This window comes from Thunnus albacares, chromosome 7 (assembly GCF_914725855.1).
Source record: "Thunnus albacares chromosome 7, fThuAlb1.1, whole genome shotgun sequence".
NCBI lineage: Eukaryota > Metazoa > Chordata > Actinopteri > Scombriformes > Scombridae > Thunnus > Thunnus albacares.
This window is the reverse complement of record NC_058112.1, coordinates 21,906,990-21,925,811: the sequence shown is the minus strand read 5'-3', so window position 1 is coordinate 21,925,811 and position 18,822 is coordinate 21,906,990. Positions and strand designations below refer to the sequence as shown.

General features: G+C 41.8%; 1 protein-coding gene across 1 annotated transcript in view; it reads right to left on the bottom strand.

Annotated features, from left to right (window-relative positions):
• The window catches only part of reln (reelin), a 107,264-nt gene that overhangs the window by 10,010 nt on the left and 78,432 nt on the right, over positions 1-18,822 (bottom strand). The window contains exons 20-53 of the mRNA XM_044357227.1: positions 18,547-18,783; positions 17,338-17,530; positions 16,413-16,525; positions 14,344-14,481; positions 13,952-14,138; positions 12,948-13,153; positions 12,677-12,848; positions 12,203-12,409; positions 11,852-12,087; positions 11,529-11,686; positions 11,214-11,421; positions 11,027-11,103; positions 10,320-10,478; positions 10,035-10,229; positions 8,356-8,629; positions 8,106-8,246; positions 7,820-7,997; positions 7,597-7,681; positions 7,306-7,488; positions 6,805-6,973; positions 6,527-6,632; positions 5,864-6,090; positions 5,504-5,727; positions 4,822-4,972; positions 4,441-4,699; positions 3,949-4,198; positions 3,485-3,653; positions 3,098-3,238; positions 2,593-2,770; positions 1,532-1,725; positions 1,114-1,364; positions 804-958; positions 422-636; positions 26-203 (exon numbers count right to left, since the gene is read on the bottom strand). Of these exons, the coding sequence (XP_044213162.1) occupies positions 26-203; positions 422-636; positions 804-958; positions 1,114-1,364; positions 1,532-1,725; positions 2,593-2,770; positions 3,098-3,238; positions 3,485-3,653; positions 3,949-4,198; positions 4,441-4,699; positions 4,822-4,972; positions 5,504-5,727; positions 5,864-6,090; positions 6,527-6,632; positions 6,805-6,973; positions 7,306-7,488; positions 7,597-7,681; positions 7,820-7,997; positions 8,106-8,246; positions 8,356-8,629; positions 10,035-10,229; positions 10,320-10,478; positions 11,027-11,103; positions 11,214-11,421; positions 11,529-11,686; positions 11,852-12,087; positions 12,203-12,409; positions 12,677-12,848; positions 12,948-13,153; positions 13,952-14,138; positions 14,344-14,481; positions 16,413-16,525; positions 17,338-17,530; positions 18,547-18,783 (6,214 nt within the window). The remainder of the gene's footprint in view (positions 1-25; positions 204-421; positions 637-803; positions 959-1,113; positions 1,365-1,531; positions 1,726-2,592; positions 2,771-3,097; positions 3,239-3,484; positions 3,654-3,948; positions 4,199-4,440; positions 4,700-4,821; positions 4,973-5,503; positions 5,728-5,863; positions 6,091-6,526; positions 6,633-6,804; positions 6,974-7,305; positions 7,489-7,596; positions 7,682-7,819; positions 7,998-8,105; positions 8,247-8,355; positions 8,630-10,034; positions 10,230-10,319; positions 10,479-11,026; positions 11,104-11,213; positions 11,422-11,528; positions 11,687-11,851; positions 12,088-12,202; positions 12,410-12,676; positions 12,849-12,947; positions 13,154-13,951; positions 14,139-14,343; positions 14,482-16,412; positions 16,526-17,337; positions 17,531-18,546; positions 18,784-18,822) is intronic.

Below are 18,822 nucleotides of genomic sequence, written 5' to 3'. Positions count from 1 at the left end.
AAACTGAATGAGAGCCAGACTCTACCTTTAGAGCAGTGCTGGCATAACAGTTTGGTCCAGTGAATCCTGGGTCACAGAGACAGCGCTGATCCAAACAGTCTCCATGTCCCCCACAGTGGCTGTCACACGCCGGCCCAATGTAAAAGTTCTCCACACCCCACTGAATGTCTGAGTGCTGCTGGTAAAACCTGAACCGCACCGCACTAAGGGACAGGAAAACAAAGCTAAATGTTTTTGGTGATGTACAGAGGTTAGTCAAAATACATGCATACCATTTTCATGATTTATATGACAATGCTTTTCATAATTTATATAACAACAATCATTCGATCTATCAATAATTTAGGTTATGCATGCAATGAAGATGCATTAAATATGAAGGACTACTGTATGTTTAGTCGAAAGCATGTGGCTGACTTACGTGTCGGCCAGGCTGTCAGGCAAGGGATAGACGGCCCTCTTCCAGCCTTCAGCAGGGAAGAAGACTGATGGCTGGGAGACCTGACCTCCACAGCGAGGGTCAGCAGGGAGGCACTGGGGCACCAGGTACTTCCAAGTCACTCCAAAGTCCACTGAATACTGAACATGAACCTGCCTGTCTGCATGACGCTCGGGCACACTGCAGCCTACCGCAATCTAAATAAACACACACATATTAATAATGTAAATTCCACCATCATAGAGAATAGGTCTTTCTATTTAAATTCATACGCAATGTGATGTCCTGTAGTGAAGTCTGTTACACATCACATAACAGTAACAAATTGTTGTGATGCATGTTTCATTTTAGACTTATTAGTTACCTTGAACTGCATGACCCAACCCTTGTCAGGAACAATATCATGTGTGACAGCATAGACCTCTCTCCCATCAGCACTGCCGCACACCATCACCCCATCGGGAGAGCTGCAGAAACGCTGCACTGAGCAGTCCTCTGAGAACAACCAATGATCGCTCACTGAGATCAAAAACACGAAAAAAGAGAAACTTAGAGAAAAAAAGAGAAATAAGACCAAGAGATTGTGTTTAGCAATAAAATGAAATGAAATTATTTGTTTTTATTATTGTTTGATAGAAGCATTGATTCAGATCCCTAGTCCAATTCTCCTGTACCTATGGGTGTTTCTTCCTGTTCGCCCAACTGACCGATCCTTCCTGAGGTCTCATCAGCAGGAGCTCGCTCATGGTTGGGCAGTGCCACTCCACCAAATGTGTCAGAGATCTGTGCCCGTGGGTCTGAGCCTGCGATGAGGACGTTATCCAGAGCCCAATCACTGTGGTCTGCCCCCTCATGCTGTGGCTGCCACCAGCGCACACGCACTCCTTCCTGACGGGCAGCAGGGGGCAGCAGCACATTCACGAACCTGAACACAGGCAAAAACACACAGAAAGTCACAGATATCCTGCTTCACTCTGCTAATATTCAGTTTTACCACAATGCACCAGTTGGTCAGCTCAATTCAGTTGTGAAAAAACCCTTCACCATGACAACACATATCCGCAGGCTGTTGTTAATATGCTAGGAACTCACCCGGGCTTTGTGTACAGATCATAGAAGATCTCTGTCAGTAGATGCCAGTTGATTCCTCCATTCAAGCTGTACTCCAGAAGCACACCCTGGTTACGGTTGCTAGGTGGGATCATGCAACCGTACATGAAGTAGAACTGGATGAACTCAGCGTTGGTCAGGTTCAGGTCCACTGTCACCAGCTGACGGCTGCAACTCTGTGCACGGATACATGGAGAAATGTAGCTAAAGCCTAGTCTGACTTGTGATGGATGGATGTCTGTCTATATGTCTCTCTCACTGTTTATCTATGGATCATCCTTCCAGAAACAAGTTTAAAGTTTAAAACATGATGTGCTATGTTCCTTTTTACTACAGAGAGCATTCCTGGAACATAAACAGAATAATAAAACTGACTTATGTATAACTATATGGGGGGAAAGTTTCAGCTTTAACCAGAGTAGTCTTGATACAGATAAATGCCAGACTTTAACAACCGCTCTTAAAAGGTTTCTCTGGCAGGGTGTCCATCTACATTAAGATCAGCCTGTCAATAGGCATCCATTTGCAGCACTGCCCAAAGTGCCCTGGGAAAACTTAAGCTGTAAATAAGGGCTGACAGCTACTTACTTTGTGGTCTTTTATTCAACAGATTAATATTTGAAGCAGCACCTTTCACATGATGCTGGATGTCTACATCTTGTCGAACCATCTCTGTGTCTGTTTTCCCCAAATTTAATCAGTGCCAATTTGGCCAATTTTTTTTGCTGGCTTTACATAGCATGAGTGGAAGTTGGGCTAATGCATAACCCATGCTCTCATGAAGATATCAAGATCATTTTAAAAAAGAGAAAGTGTGAGAGGGAAAGTGTGTTGAGCATTTTAATCCATGTAAACCAGTGAAGAGCATGTGTGTAAATATTCTATTTCAGAATATGTATGCATTCAATTGCATTTACCCTCCATTACATCGCTGGATGTGACAAGTTTCATAATATTAAATATTGTAAGAAAGCAAAAAACAATGTGGGAAGGAGGGAAAAAAAGAAATAACGAAGCAAATGACAAAGGCAGTCAATACTTACCCCACTGAAGTGCAGAGCAGCTCCAGAGGCCACAGCACCACACACACTGCTGAGTTTCCCACCAGTGAGAATGTGCCAGTGGCTGAGCGACGGAGCTCGACTGAAGCTGTCTTTCAGCTGAGAGGGCAGTGGAACCACAGGCTCGTCACAGTACTCTCCACCCCACTCTGGGTCACACCTGGAGAGAAAGGTCAGATACAAATAATCGGATTCAAAGACAAACAGAACATCAAGTTATACTGTAGTTAGTTAGTTAATTCATTGACTTAAATAAACAATATACAAAATATAAAATACAAAATATATAAACAATACAAATACATACATTCAAGTAATTTCATACAAAGTTACACAAAGCTTAACAAAACAGGGCATTTTGATAAAAAGAACTATTTCACTTTCACATATTATTACTCATTCCTAGCAGCTGACACTCCAGCGGATACTTCAAGACATTTCTAGTAAAATCATTAGTGTATGCATGAAAAAGACTCCTGCAACTTACACACAGGAGCTCTGTTGGCAGCGTCCGTGTCCAGAACACATATCTGGGCAGCCATCTCCAATGTAGAGGTTATCCAGAGCCCAGGTCTGCTGCTTGTCAAAGGGAGCCTGCTGGAACCAACGGAACCTTGTGGCTGGAGACCTAAAGACATAAATTAAAGTCACAGATACATTGCATAGAATAAGTTAAGAATAAATCACATAGTATGGAATTAAAGTATAAATCCTGACTTTGTATTTACTAATTTGTATCAGAATGTGTAACTTTACATAGGGGCAGCTACACCACGGCTACTTTTCATAATTAGAGTATACTACTGAATCAGGATAGGTTATAAGCAATGCAAGTTTGTCCATTTGTCTGAGTCAAGTCCAGGGCAGTGCTGACCTTGCATATGATGGGATTGGCAGGGTAATACGGCCCCACTTGTTGTACGTGTCAGAAACCAGCAGCCGCTGCAAGGTGTAAGAAGAACAGTCAGGGCTTGTTGGCAGACAGTCTCTGACCACAGGCTGCCAGGTCAGACCTAGATCCAGAGAGTACTCCAGTTCTACGGCTGCGGAGAAAAAAAAAAGAGAATTACTGGTTAGGACACAATTATCAGCGTTATACATATTCATGAAACTGCAAACAAGCATAAACTGCTGAAAGTCTTAACTATAGAATGTGAAGAGTTCTTTCATGTCAACATCTTAGTTTAAAAGTCTTTCATCATAGACGTCTGATTTACTTAGAAACAGATCTGAGAACTAATGAACAATTCTTCAATATAACTGAACATCTACTGTTCTCTCACGTCACTCTTCCATACAGACAATAATCATGCCTTATTCATGCTTCTTATTGCTTACAGTAGCAGGAGTTGGTGACAGAGCAGGAGGCAGAAAAGTCAAACTGGATGAAGGCATCTGGACCCAAACTGATGTCAGTGGTAACAGCATAGCGAGTGTTGGACTTCTCTATGAATGCGAAAGCAGGCCCATCTGAGCCACACACAGGCATCCGGGTTCCTCCAGGGTGGAGGAGCCATGAGCGTCCATCGATTGAAGAGAAATCATCTTCCAGAGGCCCCCAGCCACTAGCGCTGCCACCTACCACAACCTAGACAAAGATAATTGAAAGAGATAATTGTTTGCTGATATTTAATGGACAGAGGAGAAGAAAGTGGAAAATGCTGTACAATCATGTGGGATTCATCAGAAGGGAAGGATGAAAGAATGAAAGAAAGTTTAGATGGATAACAGCTATGGTGTTCCCATGCTTGAGCAGAAATTACTTAAAGACTGATGGCTGAATGGATGGATTAATGAAGGAAATGGGTGGTTCCTCTCCTTGCTCACTACCTGGTCAATGACCCATGGGCTGTAAAAGTGTCCGTTCTCAGTGGGCTGCCACCAGCGGAGACGAGTGGAAGGGGTACGAGCACGCAGTGGGATTTCCAGGGCCACCAGACGAGCCTGATTACTGCTGTTGCTGAAGAGAAATTCTTGGAGCAGGCCCCACGTCAGACCTCCATCCACAGAAAACTGAAGCAAAACAGGTTGGGAGCGAGGATCTGGAGCCGCTTTACCACAGCCCAGGCGTAGGAAGAACTGAACAAACCTGCCGATAACAGCAATTAGCACATGGAATTATTACAACTGTACCTCATCAATTTAAAGGTTTATTTGTGTATAATATATTGGGGCATTGTGTGAAAATGCAATGTGTAGGTGTAACTATACCTGGCATTGGACAGGTCCATGTCATTGGTGACCAACATGCGTAGGCCATCATCGCTGAAGAACAGGTGGTTCCCGCTGGACATGATTCCACATTTCCTGGATGGTTTACCACCACTCAGCAGTCTGAAACGCTCAGCATCCACAGCTCCCCCTGAAGTAAACATGTATGCACACAAACATACACACAAAACAATTACATGTAGTATTAAAACTGAAACATAATCATAAATCCATCAAATATTAACAAAAAAGAGAAAAAAATGTAGTCCTTTACTTATTGTATACTAATCAAAAATGTATTATAAAGTGCTTTAAAGAATACATACAGTATGAAAACATCAGCATTGAATGAAGAACAATCAAGTATTAAATAAGGCACACAACAGCATTATTTTAATGTTAAAAAAATCCAAAATAAAAAGAGACTTAAACTCTTGAAGGGGTCCTTAACATTCACCTTACTCTGCCAAATAATCAAAAACATATACTACATTTTGAGGGAATTATAGATGAATGAGAATTTGTAACAGTGTAATGACCACATGATCAGTTTTAGTCTTTTAATCTCTCTGACTGATCAATAAATACTATACAGTTGCATAATCCATCTACTGTCCCTCATCCACATTATGTACAACAAACAATACACTTCCTGTTAACTTTTTGTATGATGTCGGTTTACCTTCAAAGTCCTCCTTGAGGAAGTCAGGGTTAGGAGTGTCAGGCACAGAGCAGTCAGGTCCAGAGTAGCCGGGGTCACACACACAGTGGGTGCCACCCACACAGGCTCCATGGCCATTGCACATGTCCTGACACTGTGGACCAATGTAGACATTGTCTAGTGCCCATGTCGGAGGAGCAGAACCAGTTGAAAAGAAACCCTGATACCAACGGAACCTCACTGAACTGTAGGAACATGAGAGAGATCGAAATAAACAGAAGCATATTGTAAGCATATTAAAAGTATTTCAATTGAATTTGAAAAAGTTTCCCATGTTTTATTTTATTTTTTCTGTAGATGGTGTATCATGATGGTGCTTACCCGCAGAGACGCAGCTTGCCAAAGTGGATGACCTCCCTCCTCCAGCCCTGAGTTGTACCAGGGAAATAGATGCTGGCAGGGTGGAGCTCTGTGGAGCATAGTGAGGAGGGTTGGGGCCCACCAGCACACAGGGGCACCAGAAGGTGCCAAGTGGCACCAAAGTCCCGTGAGAACTCAAGACGCACCGGGTGGGCAGAGGAGCTCTCAGCTGTGCAGCCCACATTAATCTGGATAGACATAAATATACACAACATCAGCAAAGATGACAAGCACTGATTTATTTATTTTTGTAGTTCAGTGTTTATTGATTTTGTTGGGCAGTCAGGCAGTCATTCAACATAAAACAATTCACATTGCCCAAGAACACCTAACCCACTCCCGTCCCCCACTTCTCCCACCCTCCATCCCTTCCCCTGCATGGGAAAATAAAATAGAAACTACAGGATTTGAGATAATAAATCTATGCATAATGTAATGATAGGTCAAGAGAGAAACTAAAAAGTAGATTAGTCATTTCTTAGTAGGACGTTTTTCATGGCCACTATTCCATCTTCCCACAAACCAACAGTGGAAGGAGCGGCTGACGAGCACTGATTTATGTTTTGAATGATTAAGCATTATGATTGCTTTAGAAAAAAAGTCATCAAGGCTGTGTTTGTGTACCTCAAACTGGATGATAGTGTTCTCATTTACGTCAATGTCCCTGGTGGTAATGGAGTGTTCTCCAAGCTCACTGGAGACAAACACCATGGCTGACTCATCCTCCTCCCTGCAACACACACACACACACACACACACACAAACACAAGGATTAGTCAAGGATAAAAACATCTTTTTGCAAATTTTATCACCATTGGGCTCAGAGATTATATAAATACTGAATATGCAAAACAAGACATTGTCATTGCCAACATTCAAAGTTAAGTGCTTTTTTTTCTTACAGGCCAGTCTTCTGGTAAGGGCAGTATAGGCCTGTGTTTCCCCCAGGAAAGAACAGCCAGTTTGACTCGTTGGGGCCTTCCTCAAAGCTGTCTACAACTACCGGTGGGTTGTGTAAGGAGCTGCCATCAATGATGAGATCATCTATCACCCACACCTCCTCCTTCTTACCTGAAGGACATAACAATGTGGAGATTATTACACATTCACTCTGGGAATTTGGCTTGAGGATGGCTGTGTAATTGGGAAATTGTAAATGTGATCACATTACTGTTACAAGAGAGGAGGAAAGAAGAGGAGACCTGAAGACATAAATTAAAGTCACAGATACAGATTGAAGAGGAAAGGAGGGAGAATTAAGAGGAAGATGGAAAAAGTACAGTAATAATGAATGAGATAAAAGAAGTGTGAACACTGAAAAAAGAAACAGATAAAAGAGAGGTGAAAAGGAAAATTATATCAGTTATTTGAGTAGATTTTGGTTAGTGCTGCTGTCCACTTACCACTGTTGTAAGGCTGCCAAAGTCTGAACCGGGTGGCGTTGGTCTGAGCGCTGGCTGGCAGCGGCAAGTGGAGGAACAGAGTGTCAGTGGAAGCTGGGAAGTAAAACTCATCCAACAGCAGCCAGCTGATACCTCCGTTCACCGAGTACTGCAGCAGCACTGAGTGCGAGCGCTCTGGGACACCTAGAAAAGACCACAAGATTAACTATAACAAAAACATTTTAATTCATGTTACACAAAATTACAGTTTAACTTAACCAAACCAAACCAAACCAGTCAGTCATGTATTACCTTTTGTGATGAATTTGAATGAGAATTGGATGTAGAGAGTGTTTGTACAATCCAGATCTCGTGACACTATCATACGCAGACCATCCTGCAAACAAACAAACAAACAGGGATTATATTATTCAGTTCAGACCAGTTAGTGATCTTAAGATTTAAAACTGTGGCTATGTGATGCAGTTGTATTGTTAACACTGGATGTTTTCTGCAAGATGTTTAAGTCCTGTACCCCTTTAAAAATAAGGGCAGTGCCAGATTTAAGAGGCTCTCCACTCAGAGTTCCTCTCTCTGCTCCGTACACCTCAGGCCAGGTTTCCTGCTGCAGGTTCTCATTAAAGTCCTCTCTCAGTACAGATGGCAGGGGGGCCAAGGGCACACAATGCGCCCCTCCATAACCCTTATCACACCTGTGTTAGAATCAGAGAAAACATATAACACATATATACACAAAAAAAGTGTAAAAATAGCCAAAGATTAAAATCCATCAGCTGTGCATACAAGCTAGTTTTACTTACACACAGCGTCCGTTGTCACACAGACCATGACCAGAGCACATCCATGGGCAACCAGGTGCAAGTAATACGTTATCCAGAGCCCAGCCTTCGGCCCCTGGGGTGAAATGGGTTTGGATCCAACGGAAACGAGTTCTGGGGGAGCTGAAGGATTCAGCAGCAAGTTATAGACAAATAGAACTTTAGGTGTGAATGCAGCTAATAAGTCAATATTGTCTACTAATTTGGGGCATAAACAGTCAAAAAGACGTACTTAGCAGCGCTGGGCAGGTACACAGTGATCCTCCTCCAGTGTTTGTACTGAGTTGAGGTATAGATGGAACTCTGAGTGTAACCAGCACAGCCGATAGCTGGGGGAACACACTCTGGGGTGATGAGGGACCAGTGACGACCACAGTCTGTGGAGTACTCCAACCGCACACCGTGGGAAAATGAAGTGGACTTACTGCAGCCCATACTCAGCTCAAACTGCAGGAAGGATGAGCCTGACACCTCAAAGTCCCAGCTCTCCGCATATCTTGGCTTCTCTGCAAACACAGTGTAAAAGCAACATTAAATATTTTGGCATCTATTGATTCTAGTATCCACACCAGGTTACAATGTAAGCTAGAGCTGCAACGATTAGTCGATTAAAAGATAAAATGATTGACAGAAAATTAATCAACTATTTTAATAACTGAATAATAATAACATTTGCTGGTGGCAGCTTCTCAAATGTGAGGGTTTTAGGCTTTTCTGTGTCATACATGAAACTGAGTAAACTGAAAATCATTGGATTTTGAACTGTTGATCAGACAGAAAAAGAAACACAAAGACATCACCATGGGCTGTAAGAAATTACAACAGGCATTTTTCACAATTTTCTGACATTTTATCAACAAAACAAATAATCAAGAAAACAATATCCAGATTGATCGATAATGAAAATAATCCTAATGTGAACATTTAACATTGTTTTCTTCAGCGGTGCTTTAACAACACACATCAGTAAATCAGTGTGTGTCAACTAGTCAGAATAATACATGGTTAACATACTGAAAAATAAAATTACTTTATAACAAAATATAAAATCAATGTTATTCTCAGTATTTAAATTATTTAATTTTGAGGGTCAATGCCACCCAAAATGAAAAGTGTACACCTAAAACACAAAGCCAAAACAAGTCCAAATGCAAATGCAAATATATAGCTCTGAATATAATAGATAGTGCTAAGGACATTTCAGCGCATATAAGAGCAGCCATCAAGTCTGACGATCAGTGCTTTATGTGTTAACACTGGCACATGGGAGCTTTATGTTTATAGATGTGTTGCCAAATTGCTCTTGCTGTGCACTCTTAATGAATGGGCCCGGTTATAATGTAATATTTGCACAAAATAAATCCGCTCACAGCTTGATGCTAGCATAAATAACAGGCAGGATGTTCAATCAGGTTTGCTCTCATTAATAATGCAGGACCCATGGCGCCACAGTAAATGGGTGATTTAATTTCAGCCTCTTGTGTGTGTAACACTGTGATGTCGCTGTACAGCCATTTATGTGGTTTGTTTGAGTACATGTGTGTGAATCTGTGTCTGTGATATACTAGATGTGCCTAGGCACGTACATGTATGTGTATATTTTTTATCTTTTACCTTTTTTTCTGAAAAGCTAAGTCAGATGAGTAATCCAGTAGTTTTGCGCCTGCTTTGCATTCATTCACTTCAACACATTCACACTGGGCTGCTCACTACATACACAGCAGCTTCACTGACACTGTTGGATGTTAAGTGCTTTACTCAGGGGCCACTTGACAGTGATTGTTGAGGGTGCAGAGAGTTACTCCTTCATTTTCCGAGCCTGTCTAGCGATAAAAACTGACAACCGTCTAGTCATAAGCCCTCTTCTCTTAGTGTATGTACTTATGAACAGTATGTGTTCATGTTACTCACTATCAATGGCTTCAGAGTTGAAGGTAAGTGCCGTGTCCAATGACAAACAGTCCACAGTCACCTCCCCACCCTGAATGCGGTACCAGTTGTGTCTCAGAGGTGTCGTGCCGTCGAACTTGTCATGGAAACCTGTTCTGGAGCTGTCGTTCATACCAATGAGGACATCATCCAGAGCCCACTGGGCGGAGTGTTTCCCTACAAGGATAGAGAGAAAGAAGTAAGAAAGAGTTTTATTTTATTGAGTTTCAATGTGTTTAGTATCGTACACCCTAATTATGCACTAACCTTGCTGTGGCTGCCACCACCGAAAAACTGTGTATGGGGATTTGGCTGGAGGTGGCAGCTCGATGGTCACCACTTGAGGCTCCAGAAAGGAGCTGAAGTCTAGCTCCCTCAGGAACTGCCACTGGACTCCATTATTCGTAGAAAACTGCACAATTACACCTGGAACAACAGAAAAAGAGCAGAGTAGATAACACTTTTAGACAGCGGAGAATACTTTACAGATACAAAACTGAGTGGATTAGGCAGGAAATGAAAAGAAACAATAGACTAGGACTCAATAGAAAAGAACAATAGTCCAGAAGCCCTGATTATTACAGACAAGCTGTTTAGAAAATTGGTAGAGTTTTATCTGACAGTGAAAAAACGATCAGACTGAGCCTTCAACATTGCTGCGGGCTCCACAATCGGCTGACTGGTGAACAGAATAGAACAGACAACGCTAGACTTTGATTCTCTATTAAAAAAAACACTGACAATGAGGACCAGATCTGTAGATACACAGCTTTGGCTGGATAACAAGGCCGATCAAAGACACAAAGCGAGAAGGAACAGGTGGAGAGGCAAGCCGGTGGAGGACTGATCAGATCAGATGTGGAGCTGCTCACTATAGACTGCACTGTTAACAAAGAGCCACATGACTGCAGCGGGAGACATTAATATACAGTAAATAGACTACAGGCATACAACCAATTTAGTTTGACAATTACCTTCATTGCGGGAGCGAGGCCTGGTGCAAGTGGGTCCCAAACTCTTGCTTCCAATTCGAATGTAGAATTGGACCAACCTGTATGTAAAGAGTAATAAAACTAAATTTCACACTGAATAAGCCACAGATTTACCTGGTCTCCAGTGCTTAAAAAACTTTAAGAAACTTTAAGAGTGAATTCTACTCACCTTGTGTTAGTGGTGTCTAAAGGCACTGTGCGTGCTTCTCTCCTCCCAGGGCTATTGAAGTAAAGGGCCTTTCCCTCACCGATTATGCCGCAGCCCCCTCCAATTTGTCCCCCACTTAGGCTCTGCCAGAGTGGGCTCAGCTTCCCCTCAAAGCCCTCAGTCAGCTCTGTGGGACTGGCTACAGATGGGACACAACTATCCTGCTCCACTATGGGGAAAAAAAGGGAATCATTATGTGTATTATATAAAGATACAAACATGACATTTTTCTTTGATTACTATTTGTCTTTTTTCCTTCCATATCTGTCAGTGTACCTGTGTATCCCATATCACAGAAGCAGACTCCAGAGATGCAATCTCCATGTCCCCCACAGTGGTTTGGACAGGGCTCAGAGATGTAGACTCCATCCAAGGCAAAAGGTGGGGCATCCCTGTACAGGCTGCTCTCCTGGAACCAGCGGAACCTGGTTTTACTGGGGAAAGGAGGGGAAAAGTGAGGAAGAGGGAATGAAAAATATACTGCAGATGTTTAAACTGTGCTATTCAACTGTTAAACAAAAATATTCCATGTAAAAGAAATTTATAAAATCACTAATTCTACTTGGCAGATCCAATTGCATGCCTGTAACCATAGCTACCTGGCTGCAACATTGCGTGGTACGACCACAGTGACCCTGGTCCACTGTTCATAATCTCCAGTATTGTACACAGTGGGCTCTCTAAGCTCACGGTTGCTGCCTTCACAGATCCCAACCCCTGGAGTTCCTGGGTAACAGCCTTCCCTCACCAAGGCCCAGGTACGACCAGCATCATGGGAATACTGCAGCAGGACTGGGGCAGACGCGCTGAACTCTGACTCACAACCTATGTTCAACTGGTAGGGGAAACAGTGGAATGGATGCACCAGAAAATGAAGAAATTGTGTGGTGATAATTGTGTGTTTAAAAATCCATCTGCCTTTCTAGTTTCTATACTTTCCATGTGAGTACCTTAAACTGAAGGGTGTAGCCATGGCGCAGGGCCAGGTCTCTGGTGACGGCCACCCTGTCTCCATCGGAACGCCCAAACACCATAGCAGAGGGTGTTGGGGCACAGAAGCTGTTGTTGCTTTCCCTCTCCATGCCTTCATTACCCAACATAAGCCAGACACTCATCTGGTTTAGGGGGTAGTCGAATGCTGGCTTCTCATAGAAGTTCTGTAGAGACAGAAGACAGCCATGTTTAGTGTAGTGTTTTGCGTTTCCAGGTACCGGTGTCTGCAGCAGCACCTTTTTCTCATAAGTCAAATGAATACAGTTCCAGAGAGATTCGAGATTTTATAGCTCTTCTATCTCAGCTTGGCTGACACTTTCCATTACAATAAAAAGAAGTAATATCTCAAGATGACGCTGAAGCTGCAGCACGAGGTCAGACCACAAATCACACACTAGCAAAAAAAATCCTCCAACTGTTTGTTTCCTGACCTGTGGCAGAGTAGGATTGGCCATGGGGATGATGTGCTTCTCTCTCTCAGACAAAATTATGACATCATCAATTGCCCACTGGTCATAGCCATCCCCGGAGTGAAGAGGCTGCCACCAGCGAAACCGTGTGGAGGGTGTTTTAGAGGCCAAGGGAAGCTCATAGTGGACAAAACTGGGGAAGAAGAGAGTTCTTACAACATATACAATCATCACATATCTAATGATTTTCCTATACAGAGTACAAGCAACTGTGAAAGCAGATCTGTCTCACCGAGGTTTGGTGAAGTCAGTGAAGTACATCTCAGCGATGAGGCCCCAAGTGATGCCTCCGTCGTTGCTGTACTGCAGCAGTACCCCCTCCTCCCTGCTGTCTGCCTGGTTACACTCCGCCCAGTCTCCGCCCACACGAAGGTAGAACTGCACAAACTCCGCCCATTCAGTGTCCAGGTCCCAGCTCACTAACTGCCTCAGTCCAGCCTGACAACACATAAATCCGTGCATATTAGGATTGGGAAGACTCACACAACATTAATTGCATTCACTTTCATAAGCAGACTTGTCCCACGTATACTTAATAATTTACTTTTTCTGTGAACAAAATATTTTGTATTTTATATGTTTGTTTGTATTTCGTGGCAACACATTATTTAAATGGAAAGTTTGTGTTGATATATTTGTCAAATGTTTATTACTGCAAGAAATAAGAGAAGATGCTTCTTTGTAACAACTTCCAGCTTTGTGTACTAATTAAGAAAAGTGATGAGGCTACTACAATACATCAGAGATGTGCAGCTGTCTAAAAATTATGTACACACTCCATCCAATCAGACTCAAGTATTTAGATGTGATAAAACGAAACCCTCTCAGTGGAGAAGTAATGTAGGTATCAAAGGTCAGACATTTTTGGCAGTAAAAAATAGAAAGTAATCAGTATACCTCCAAAAAGGCTTCACAATCCTCGAGCTTGGTTATTTTAACAATAGAAAAATATTTTTACATTTTTTATCTAGATTTGGATTTGCATCAAAAAACAAACTGAGAAAAGCATAGGGTTCATGTGCCAAATTTCATTCTTTTAAGTAAGCAGTGGTGTATGAAAAAATATGAAAATATAAAGAAATTACTGGATCTGCACCAAAAACTAATCACATAACTTTCCGTAAAAAAATAAGTGTTTCAAGATGTTGTGCTAACTAACATAGAGACACAAGGGGCTGAAAAAATAACCTCCCTCAGAAAGTAACTCTAATGTTATTTTGAAGTTAGTTGTTCTACCTTGCTGAAGTACAGGGATGAACCGGATGAGACCACTCCGCAGCCCATATCAGGGGTGACCACCTCTCCACCAATCACCTCCTGCCATGTGGCCAGTAGTGCATCCTGGGACTCAAAATCAGAGAGTACACTGGAGGAGAGAGGGGAGGAGGGCTGGCAGTCTGTTCCAGTGAAGCCATCATCACACCTACGAGAGAGGACAGCTCACAGTTATCACACTAAAATGTATTTATAGTCAGAGGCTAGATGTGTTCCTTTTTACTCCTGGCTTATGTACACTTTATCATAAATAGTGAAGAAAACATACAGTATATCAAAAGAAATATTGAATATACAATGAAAGAATAACAACCAGAAGTTAAATTTGTGCGTGTCTTTGTGTGAAGGCAGACCTGCAGTGTCCATGGTCACACCATCCATGTCCGTGGCACATATTAGGACACTGCTGGCCAATGTAGATGTCATCCAGGGCCCACTCATCCTGCTCTCCATAGTAGTTCTGGATCCAACGGAACCGTGTGGCACTGGACCTGAACGCAGCACAGACACCAGTTCACACTGACATATGAAGTCATCTGAAACTAACTTCAAGACATAGATTGAAGAAAATTGCATTATATTAGTCTATGAACCGACTGCTCAATTAGAATTGATAAAAAGTAATTTAATATTAAAAGTACATAACATAATCTCAAAAATCAACTGACCGCCAGTGATTGCCAGCATTTCAACCACATCATGATGTTATACTCTATAATCTACTTCTCTTATGGGGATAGAGATTTGTGGATTTAGTGTTCAGGCAGGTATAGATTAACCTTATCACATGTGTGTTTTCCTCTGTGTGTGCGTGTGTGTGTGTGTGTGTGTGTATTCTGCAGTGAAATGAATGTCAGAGAAAGGGCAATAACATCATCACATCATCTCAGAGGTTTGAAGGCTGTGGATGTGTGTGCGGTGTGTGTGTGTGTGCATGTTTGTGCATGTGAGTGACTGTCCGTGCTTGCTGTTTGCTGCATGTACAGCAATGACAAATGGCATTGGAAGCATAGATAGTCAGGTATATTGGGTGTTATATAGAAACGAGGTTTCTTGGTTCGCTGCTTCGGTGACCCATATCAACTTGGACCACATTGTAAAGAGCTGGCCACGACTGTTTTATTATCATTTACTGCCATGACCTTATGACCTCTCATCACACACCGCAGGAGATTAGACCACCTTTATTTAGGAGCTGGGGAGCAAAATGAAATGGAGGTGGAGGTCAAAGTGCTCAGTGTGGAAGGTTTATGTGATTATTTGAGTTGATATATGTGTTCGTTACGGCTGTAATGGTATATGTAATCCTCAAGAAATATTCAGTACAGCATGATTGGTTCAGTATGTGACTTGGTTTGATATGCCATATAAACTAAATACTGTAGTTACCCTCTTATTCACTTACTATAATGTAATCACAATCTACATTTTGGCAAAAGTAGAACACAAATTTAAAAGTTCTTCTTGGAAAGCTTTGGCAGTGTGTCAGTTGTTGTCTGCCAAACCATAAGCTGAGTTCACACAGTAGCTCAGATCACTGGTATCGCAAACCTCTCATTTTATTTAGATTCACTGTTTGGGAAAACTATCTTATTCCAGATAATTATAGCAACACTAGGCACCTGACAATGAGTAGTGAACCAGATAGTCAGTGTGTGCACCTCATTTGTGATGACATCTCCCGAGTGTGTCAGACTGAGGCATAAACACAGCTATCCATAACTTGTTTATGGCTGTGGCTACATCTCCATACTTGCTGTGGAGAACATAGTGCTGGATTCCTGCTGTAGTTTTCTTTTCATTTGGATAGTTTTGCAATTATGTTAAAGCAATACAGACAAATGCCATTTGTTTTCTTTTAGATTACTTACAAGACGTAAATGGCCCATGAGGCATTTCTTCGTCTTGACATTTTTAGAAATAAATTGAAAGAAATGTCATCTCGTGTTTTGGCATCTGCACCAAAACATACCAAACAACATCCTCGAAACTGATGTAAATGTTTGAGAGGATGTGTGTGTGTGTGTGTGTGTTTGTGTGTGTGCATGCGTGACAAAGATAGAGACAAAGAGTGAATTTGAGCATTTTGCATCATAGGGCTGCAGGAAGAATTTTTGTTTTTAGCTTGCATTAAACCCTGTTGTGCTTTATTGCTGAAACAATGTTGTGCAATATGTTTCTTTCTCAGTCCACTTTTTTAGGCAGAGATGGATGTGTAATAGTTTGTGCACTTGTGTGTAGCTGTGTGTGGATGCTCTCTACTGTTATCCTTTTCAGCTTTATGTTACATTTCACACTATCTCCTGCACAATGTGGTTGTTAACTGCAAAAAACAGCATAACTCTAAGATCAGAGAACATATTATCCCAAAGGGCACTTTGTGAATCTTTTCTTCTGTTTCAGCTGTACAGATGTGTATTACCATGTCTTCTGAGGTAGAGACAGAGTGATGCGCCTCCAGTTTTTGAACTCAGACGGGTGGTAGACACTGGGAGCTGTAAACTCGGAGCAGCTTGGCATGCCAGGCAGACAGGCCTAGATGAAGGGAAAGACAGGTTTATAATATTTGATACACTGTGTATGTATTTTGGGGGTGAAAAGCATTGCTTAATGTTCATTACTCAGAATTCATATAACAAATCATTTTATTAATCATTGTCGACTTTGTGTTGTAACAAATTCCTCAAAACCAGCGTGCTGTACCGCAGACACACCCCGAGGATTCATCAGCCCAACAGTATATGCACATAAAAGGCTAATGCAGGATTACAGTATCTTTGACCTTGAACACTGGAAGGCAAGCAAGGATTAACAGTACAGGACATTCCATGAGTTACAGCCTGCACTTGCCAGATGACTGCATTTTCATACACATGAGAGAATTAGAGAAAATTCACTGATGGAAGACTCATTACGCCCTATTCAATTCCAAAGGCAATAAAAACCTTGGCAGATACTTTGGTGCTTTATGAATATTTATGAGCCAGTTGTGATTACAGAGAATCTTTGTTGAATCATGGGAAGATAATCTGCTTGCTGATTCAAGTATTGCGATGTATTTGCTAAAAGTAGGATGATAAAAAGTAATTGTGATAATTTCTCATCTGGAACAAAGTGCCACATTTAAAGACTCTCATTATTTACACATTATTACTGAGGCTGTAATGGGTAAATTAATATTCATGATCATGAATAAATGATATATTTCCTTGTTTCTCTCCAGGATGACTTCTACAAGTTTTTCCTAAGTCATAAACAAAGGTGTGTGCAAGGCTGTGAAAAAGGGCAAGCTGCAAACAATCACTTAACATGAGGAAGCAAAGGTGAATATGTTTCATGCTCCTTACCTCTTTGACCAGGTGCCAGGTGAGGCCGTGATTGGTGGAGAACTCCAGGCGGACCTGGGTGTCAATGTGAGGGGAGGGTTCACGGCCACAGCCCATGACCAGTGAGAACTGCAGACTGTAGGAGGCTCCGATCTGCATTGACTGGGTTTCCACATAACGGATACTGGAGCCAGGGCTGGGCTCACCAGCAAAACTGGAGTACAACATGAAGGAAGAGAGGATGTCATATGTCAGATGCTGCAGCACATGATGTTAAAGCCATTATGCGTAGACTTTTTATGGGATTATAGCATCTGTCAAATTATTATTTTAAATTATAAATTAAGTTTTTATTTGTTGAATAAAGATAGAATCCCAGTGAAAATCGGAGTCTGTGTGTTGTTTTCAGCTTATTCAGCTCGCCAGGTTCCAGCATGCATTGCTGCCTGCCACAGTGGACACCATTTCAGAAATTTAAAAACAAAAGCATGTTGGGTTAACAGCATTAATGACACTTATTGAAACAAGATTACTGCTTTTATTAAAAAGGTCTGTGATTGGTATGACTCCTGATTCATTATATGAGGTTTTTGAGAGAAGAACCAGGAGAGTTCAAATTATGCTTCAGTTTGAAGGTCATCTCTTGTTTTTAGTAGTCTCACAAGTATACTCAATGACCAGTTAAGGATGGAGAGATGCTCAAAAGAACAATTTGGGAAGTTTTTTGTGCCAAGAGCTGTGATACTTGCCTTGTTTCTGAGATACAGGTTGTGTTTTTGACATAATGTGTAAGGATTTATTGCATATGTATTGTTTTACAGATGTTTGTAAGGCTTCATTTCTTATGTATTGCCTTATTGGGAATCATTTTATTGGACCCGTTTTCTGGCACATCACTTATGGTTAACCTTTTGTTTAATTCATCAGTTGTATTGAATACATTGGGTTTTTTAATTTAGTGGCTAGGAGGTTGTTGTGCAACACTAATGTCCTCTTAGGATATGTGTTTTTGTGTTACTGTTACTACTGTATGTCTTTCATATGTTGTCTGCTGTAACCAACCTGACTTGTGTCTCTTGTCTCACATTTGTCACTGTGTATGAGCGACCAAATTAGTTAAAGTTTTCCCTCTGGGGTTTAACTACAAACTAAGTTCTAATATAATCATTCAATTACCACCACTCTATATTGAGCAGTATATTAACTGTATTAGAGCACTAGGTCTCCTACCTGAGGGTCCAGTCATGCTGGCAGTATGGCTGGACATGGCCAAGATAAAAACCCAGGCTCTGGGTGACGTCCAGCACATTGCTGAAGTCTAGACTTATGGTGTTGAACAGCACAGAGGTCATGCTGATTTCATCCAGGGCCCACACATCATGACTGCGGCCTGAATGGTATGGTTGCCACCAGCGGAACTGCACGCCAAACTTACGAGCACCGGGCGGTAGTTCCACTGACACAATCCTATTTAGAGGAAAAAACGGTTCAAATGAACTTTATTGA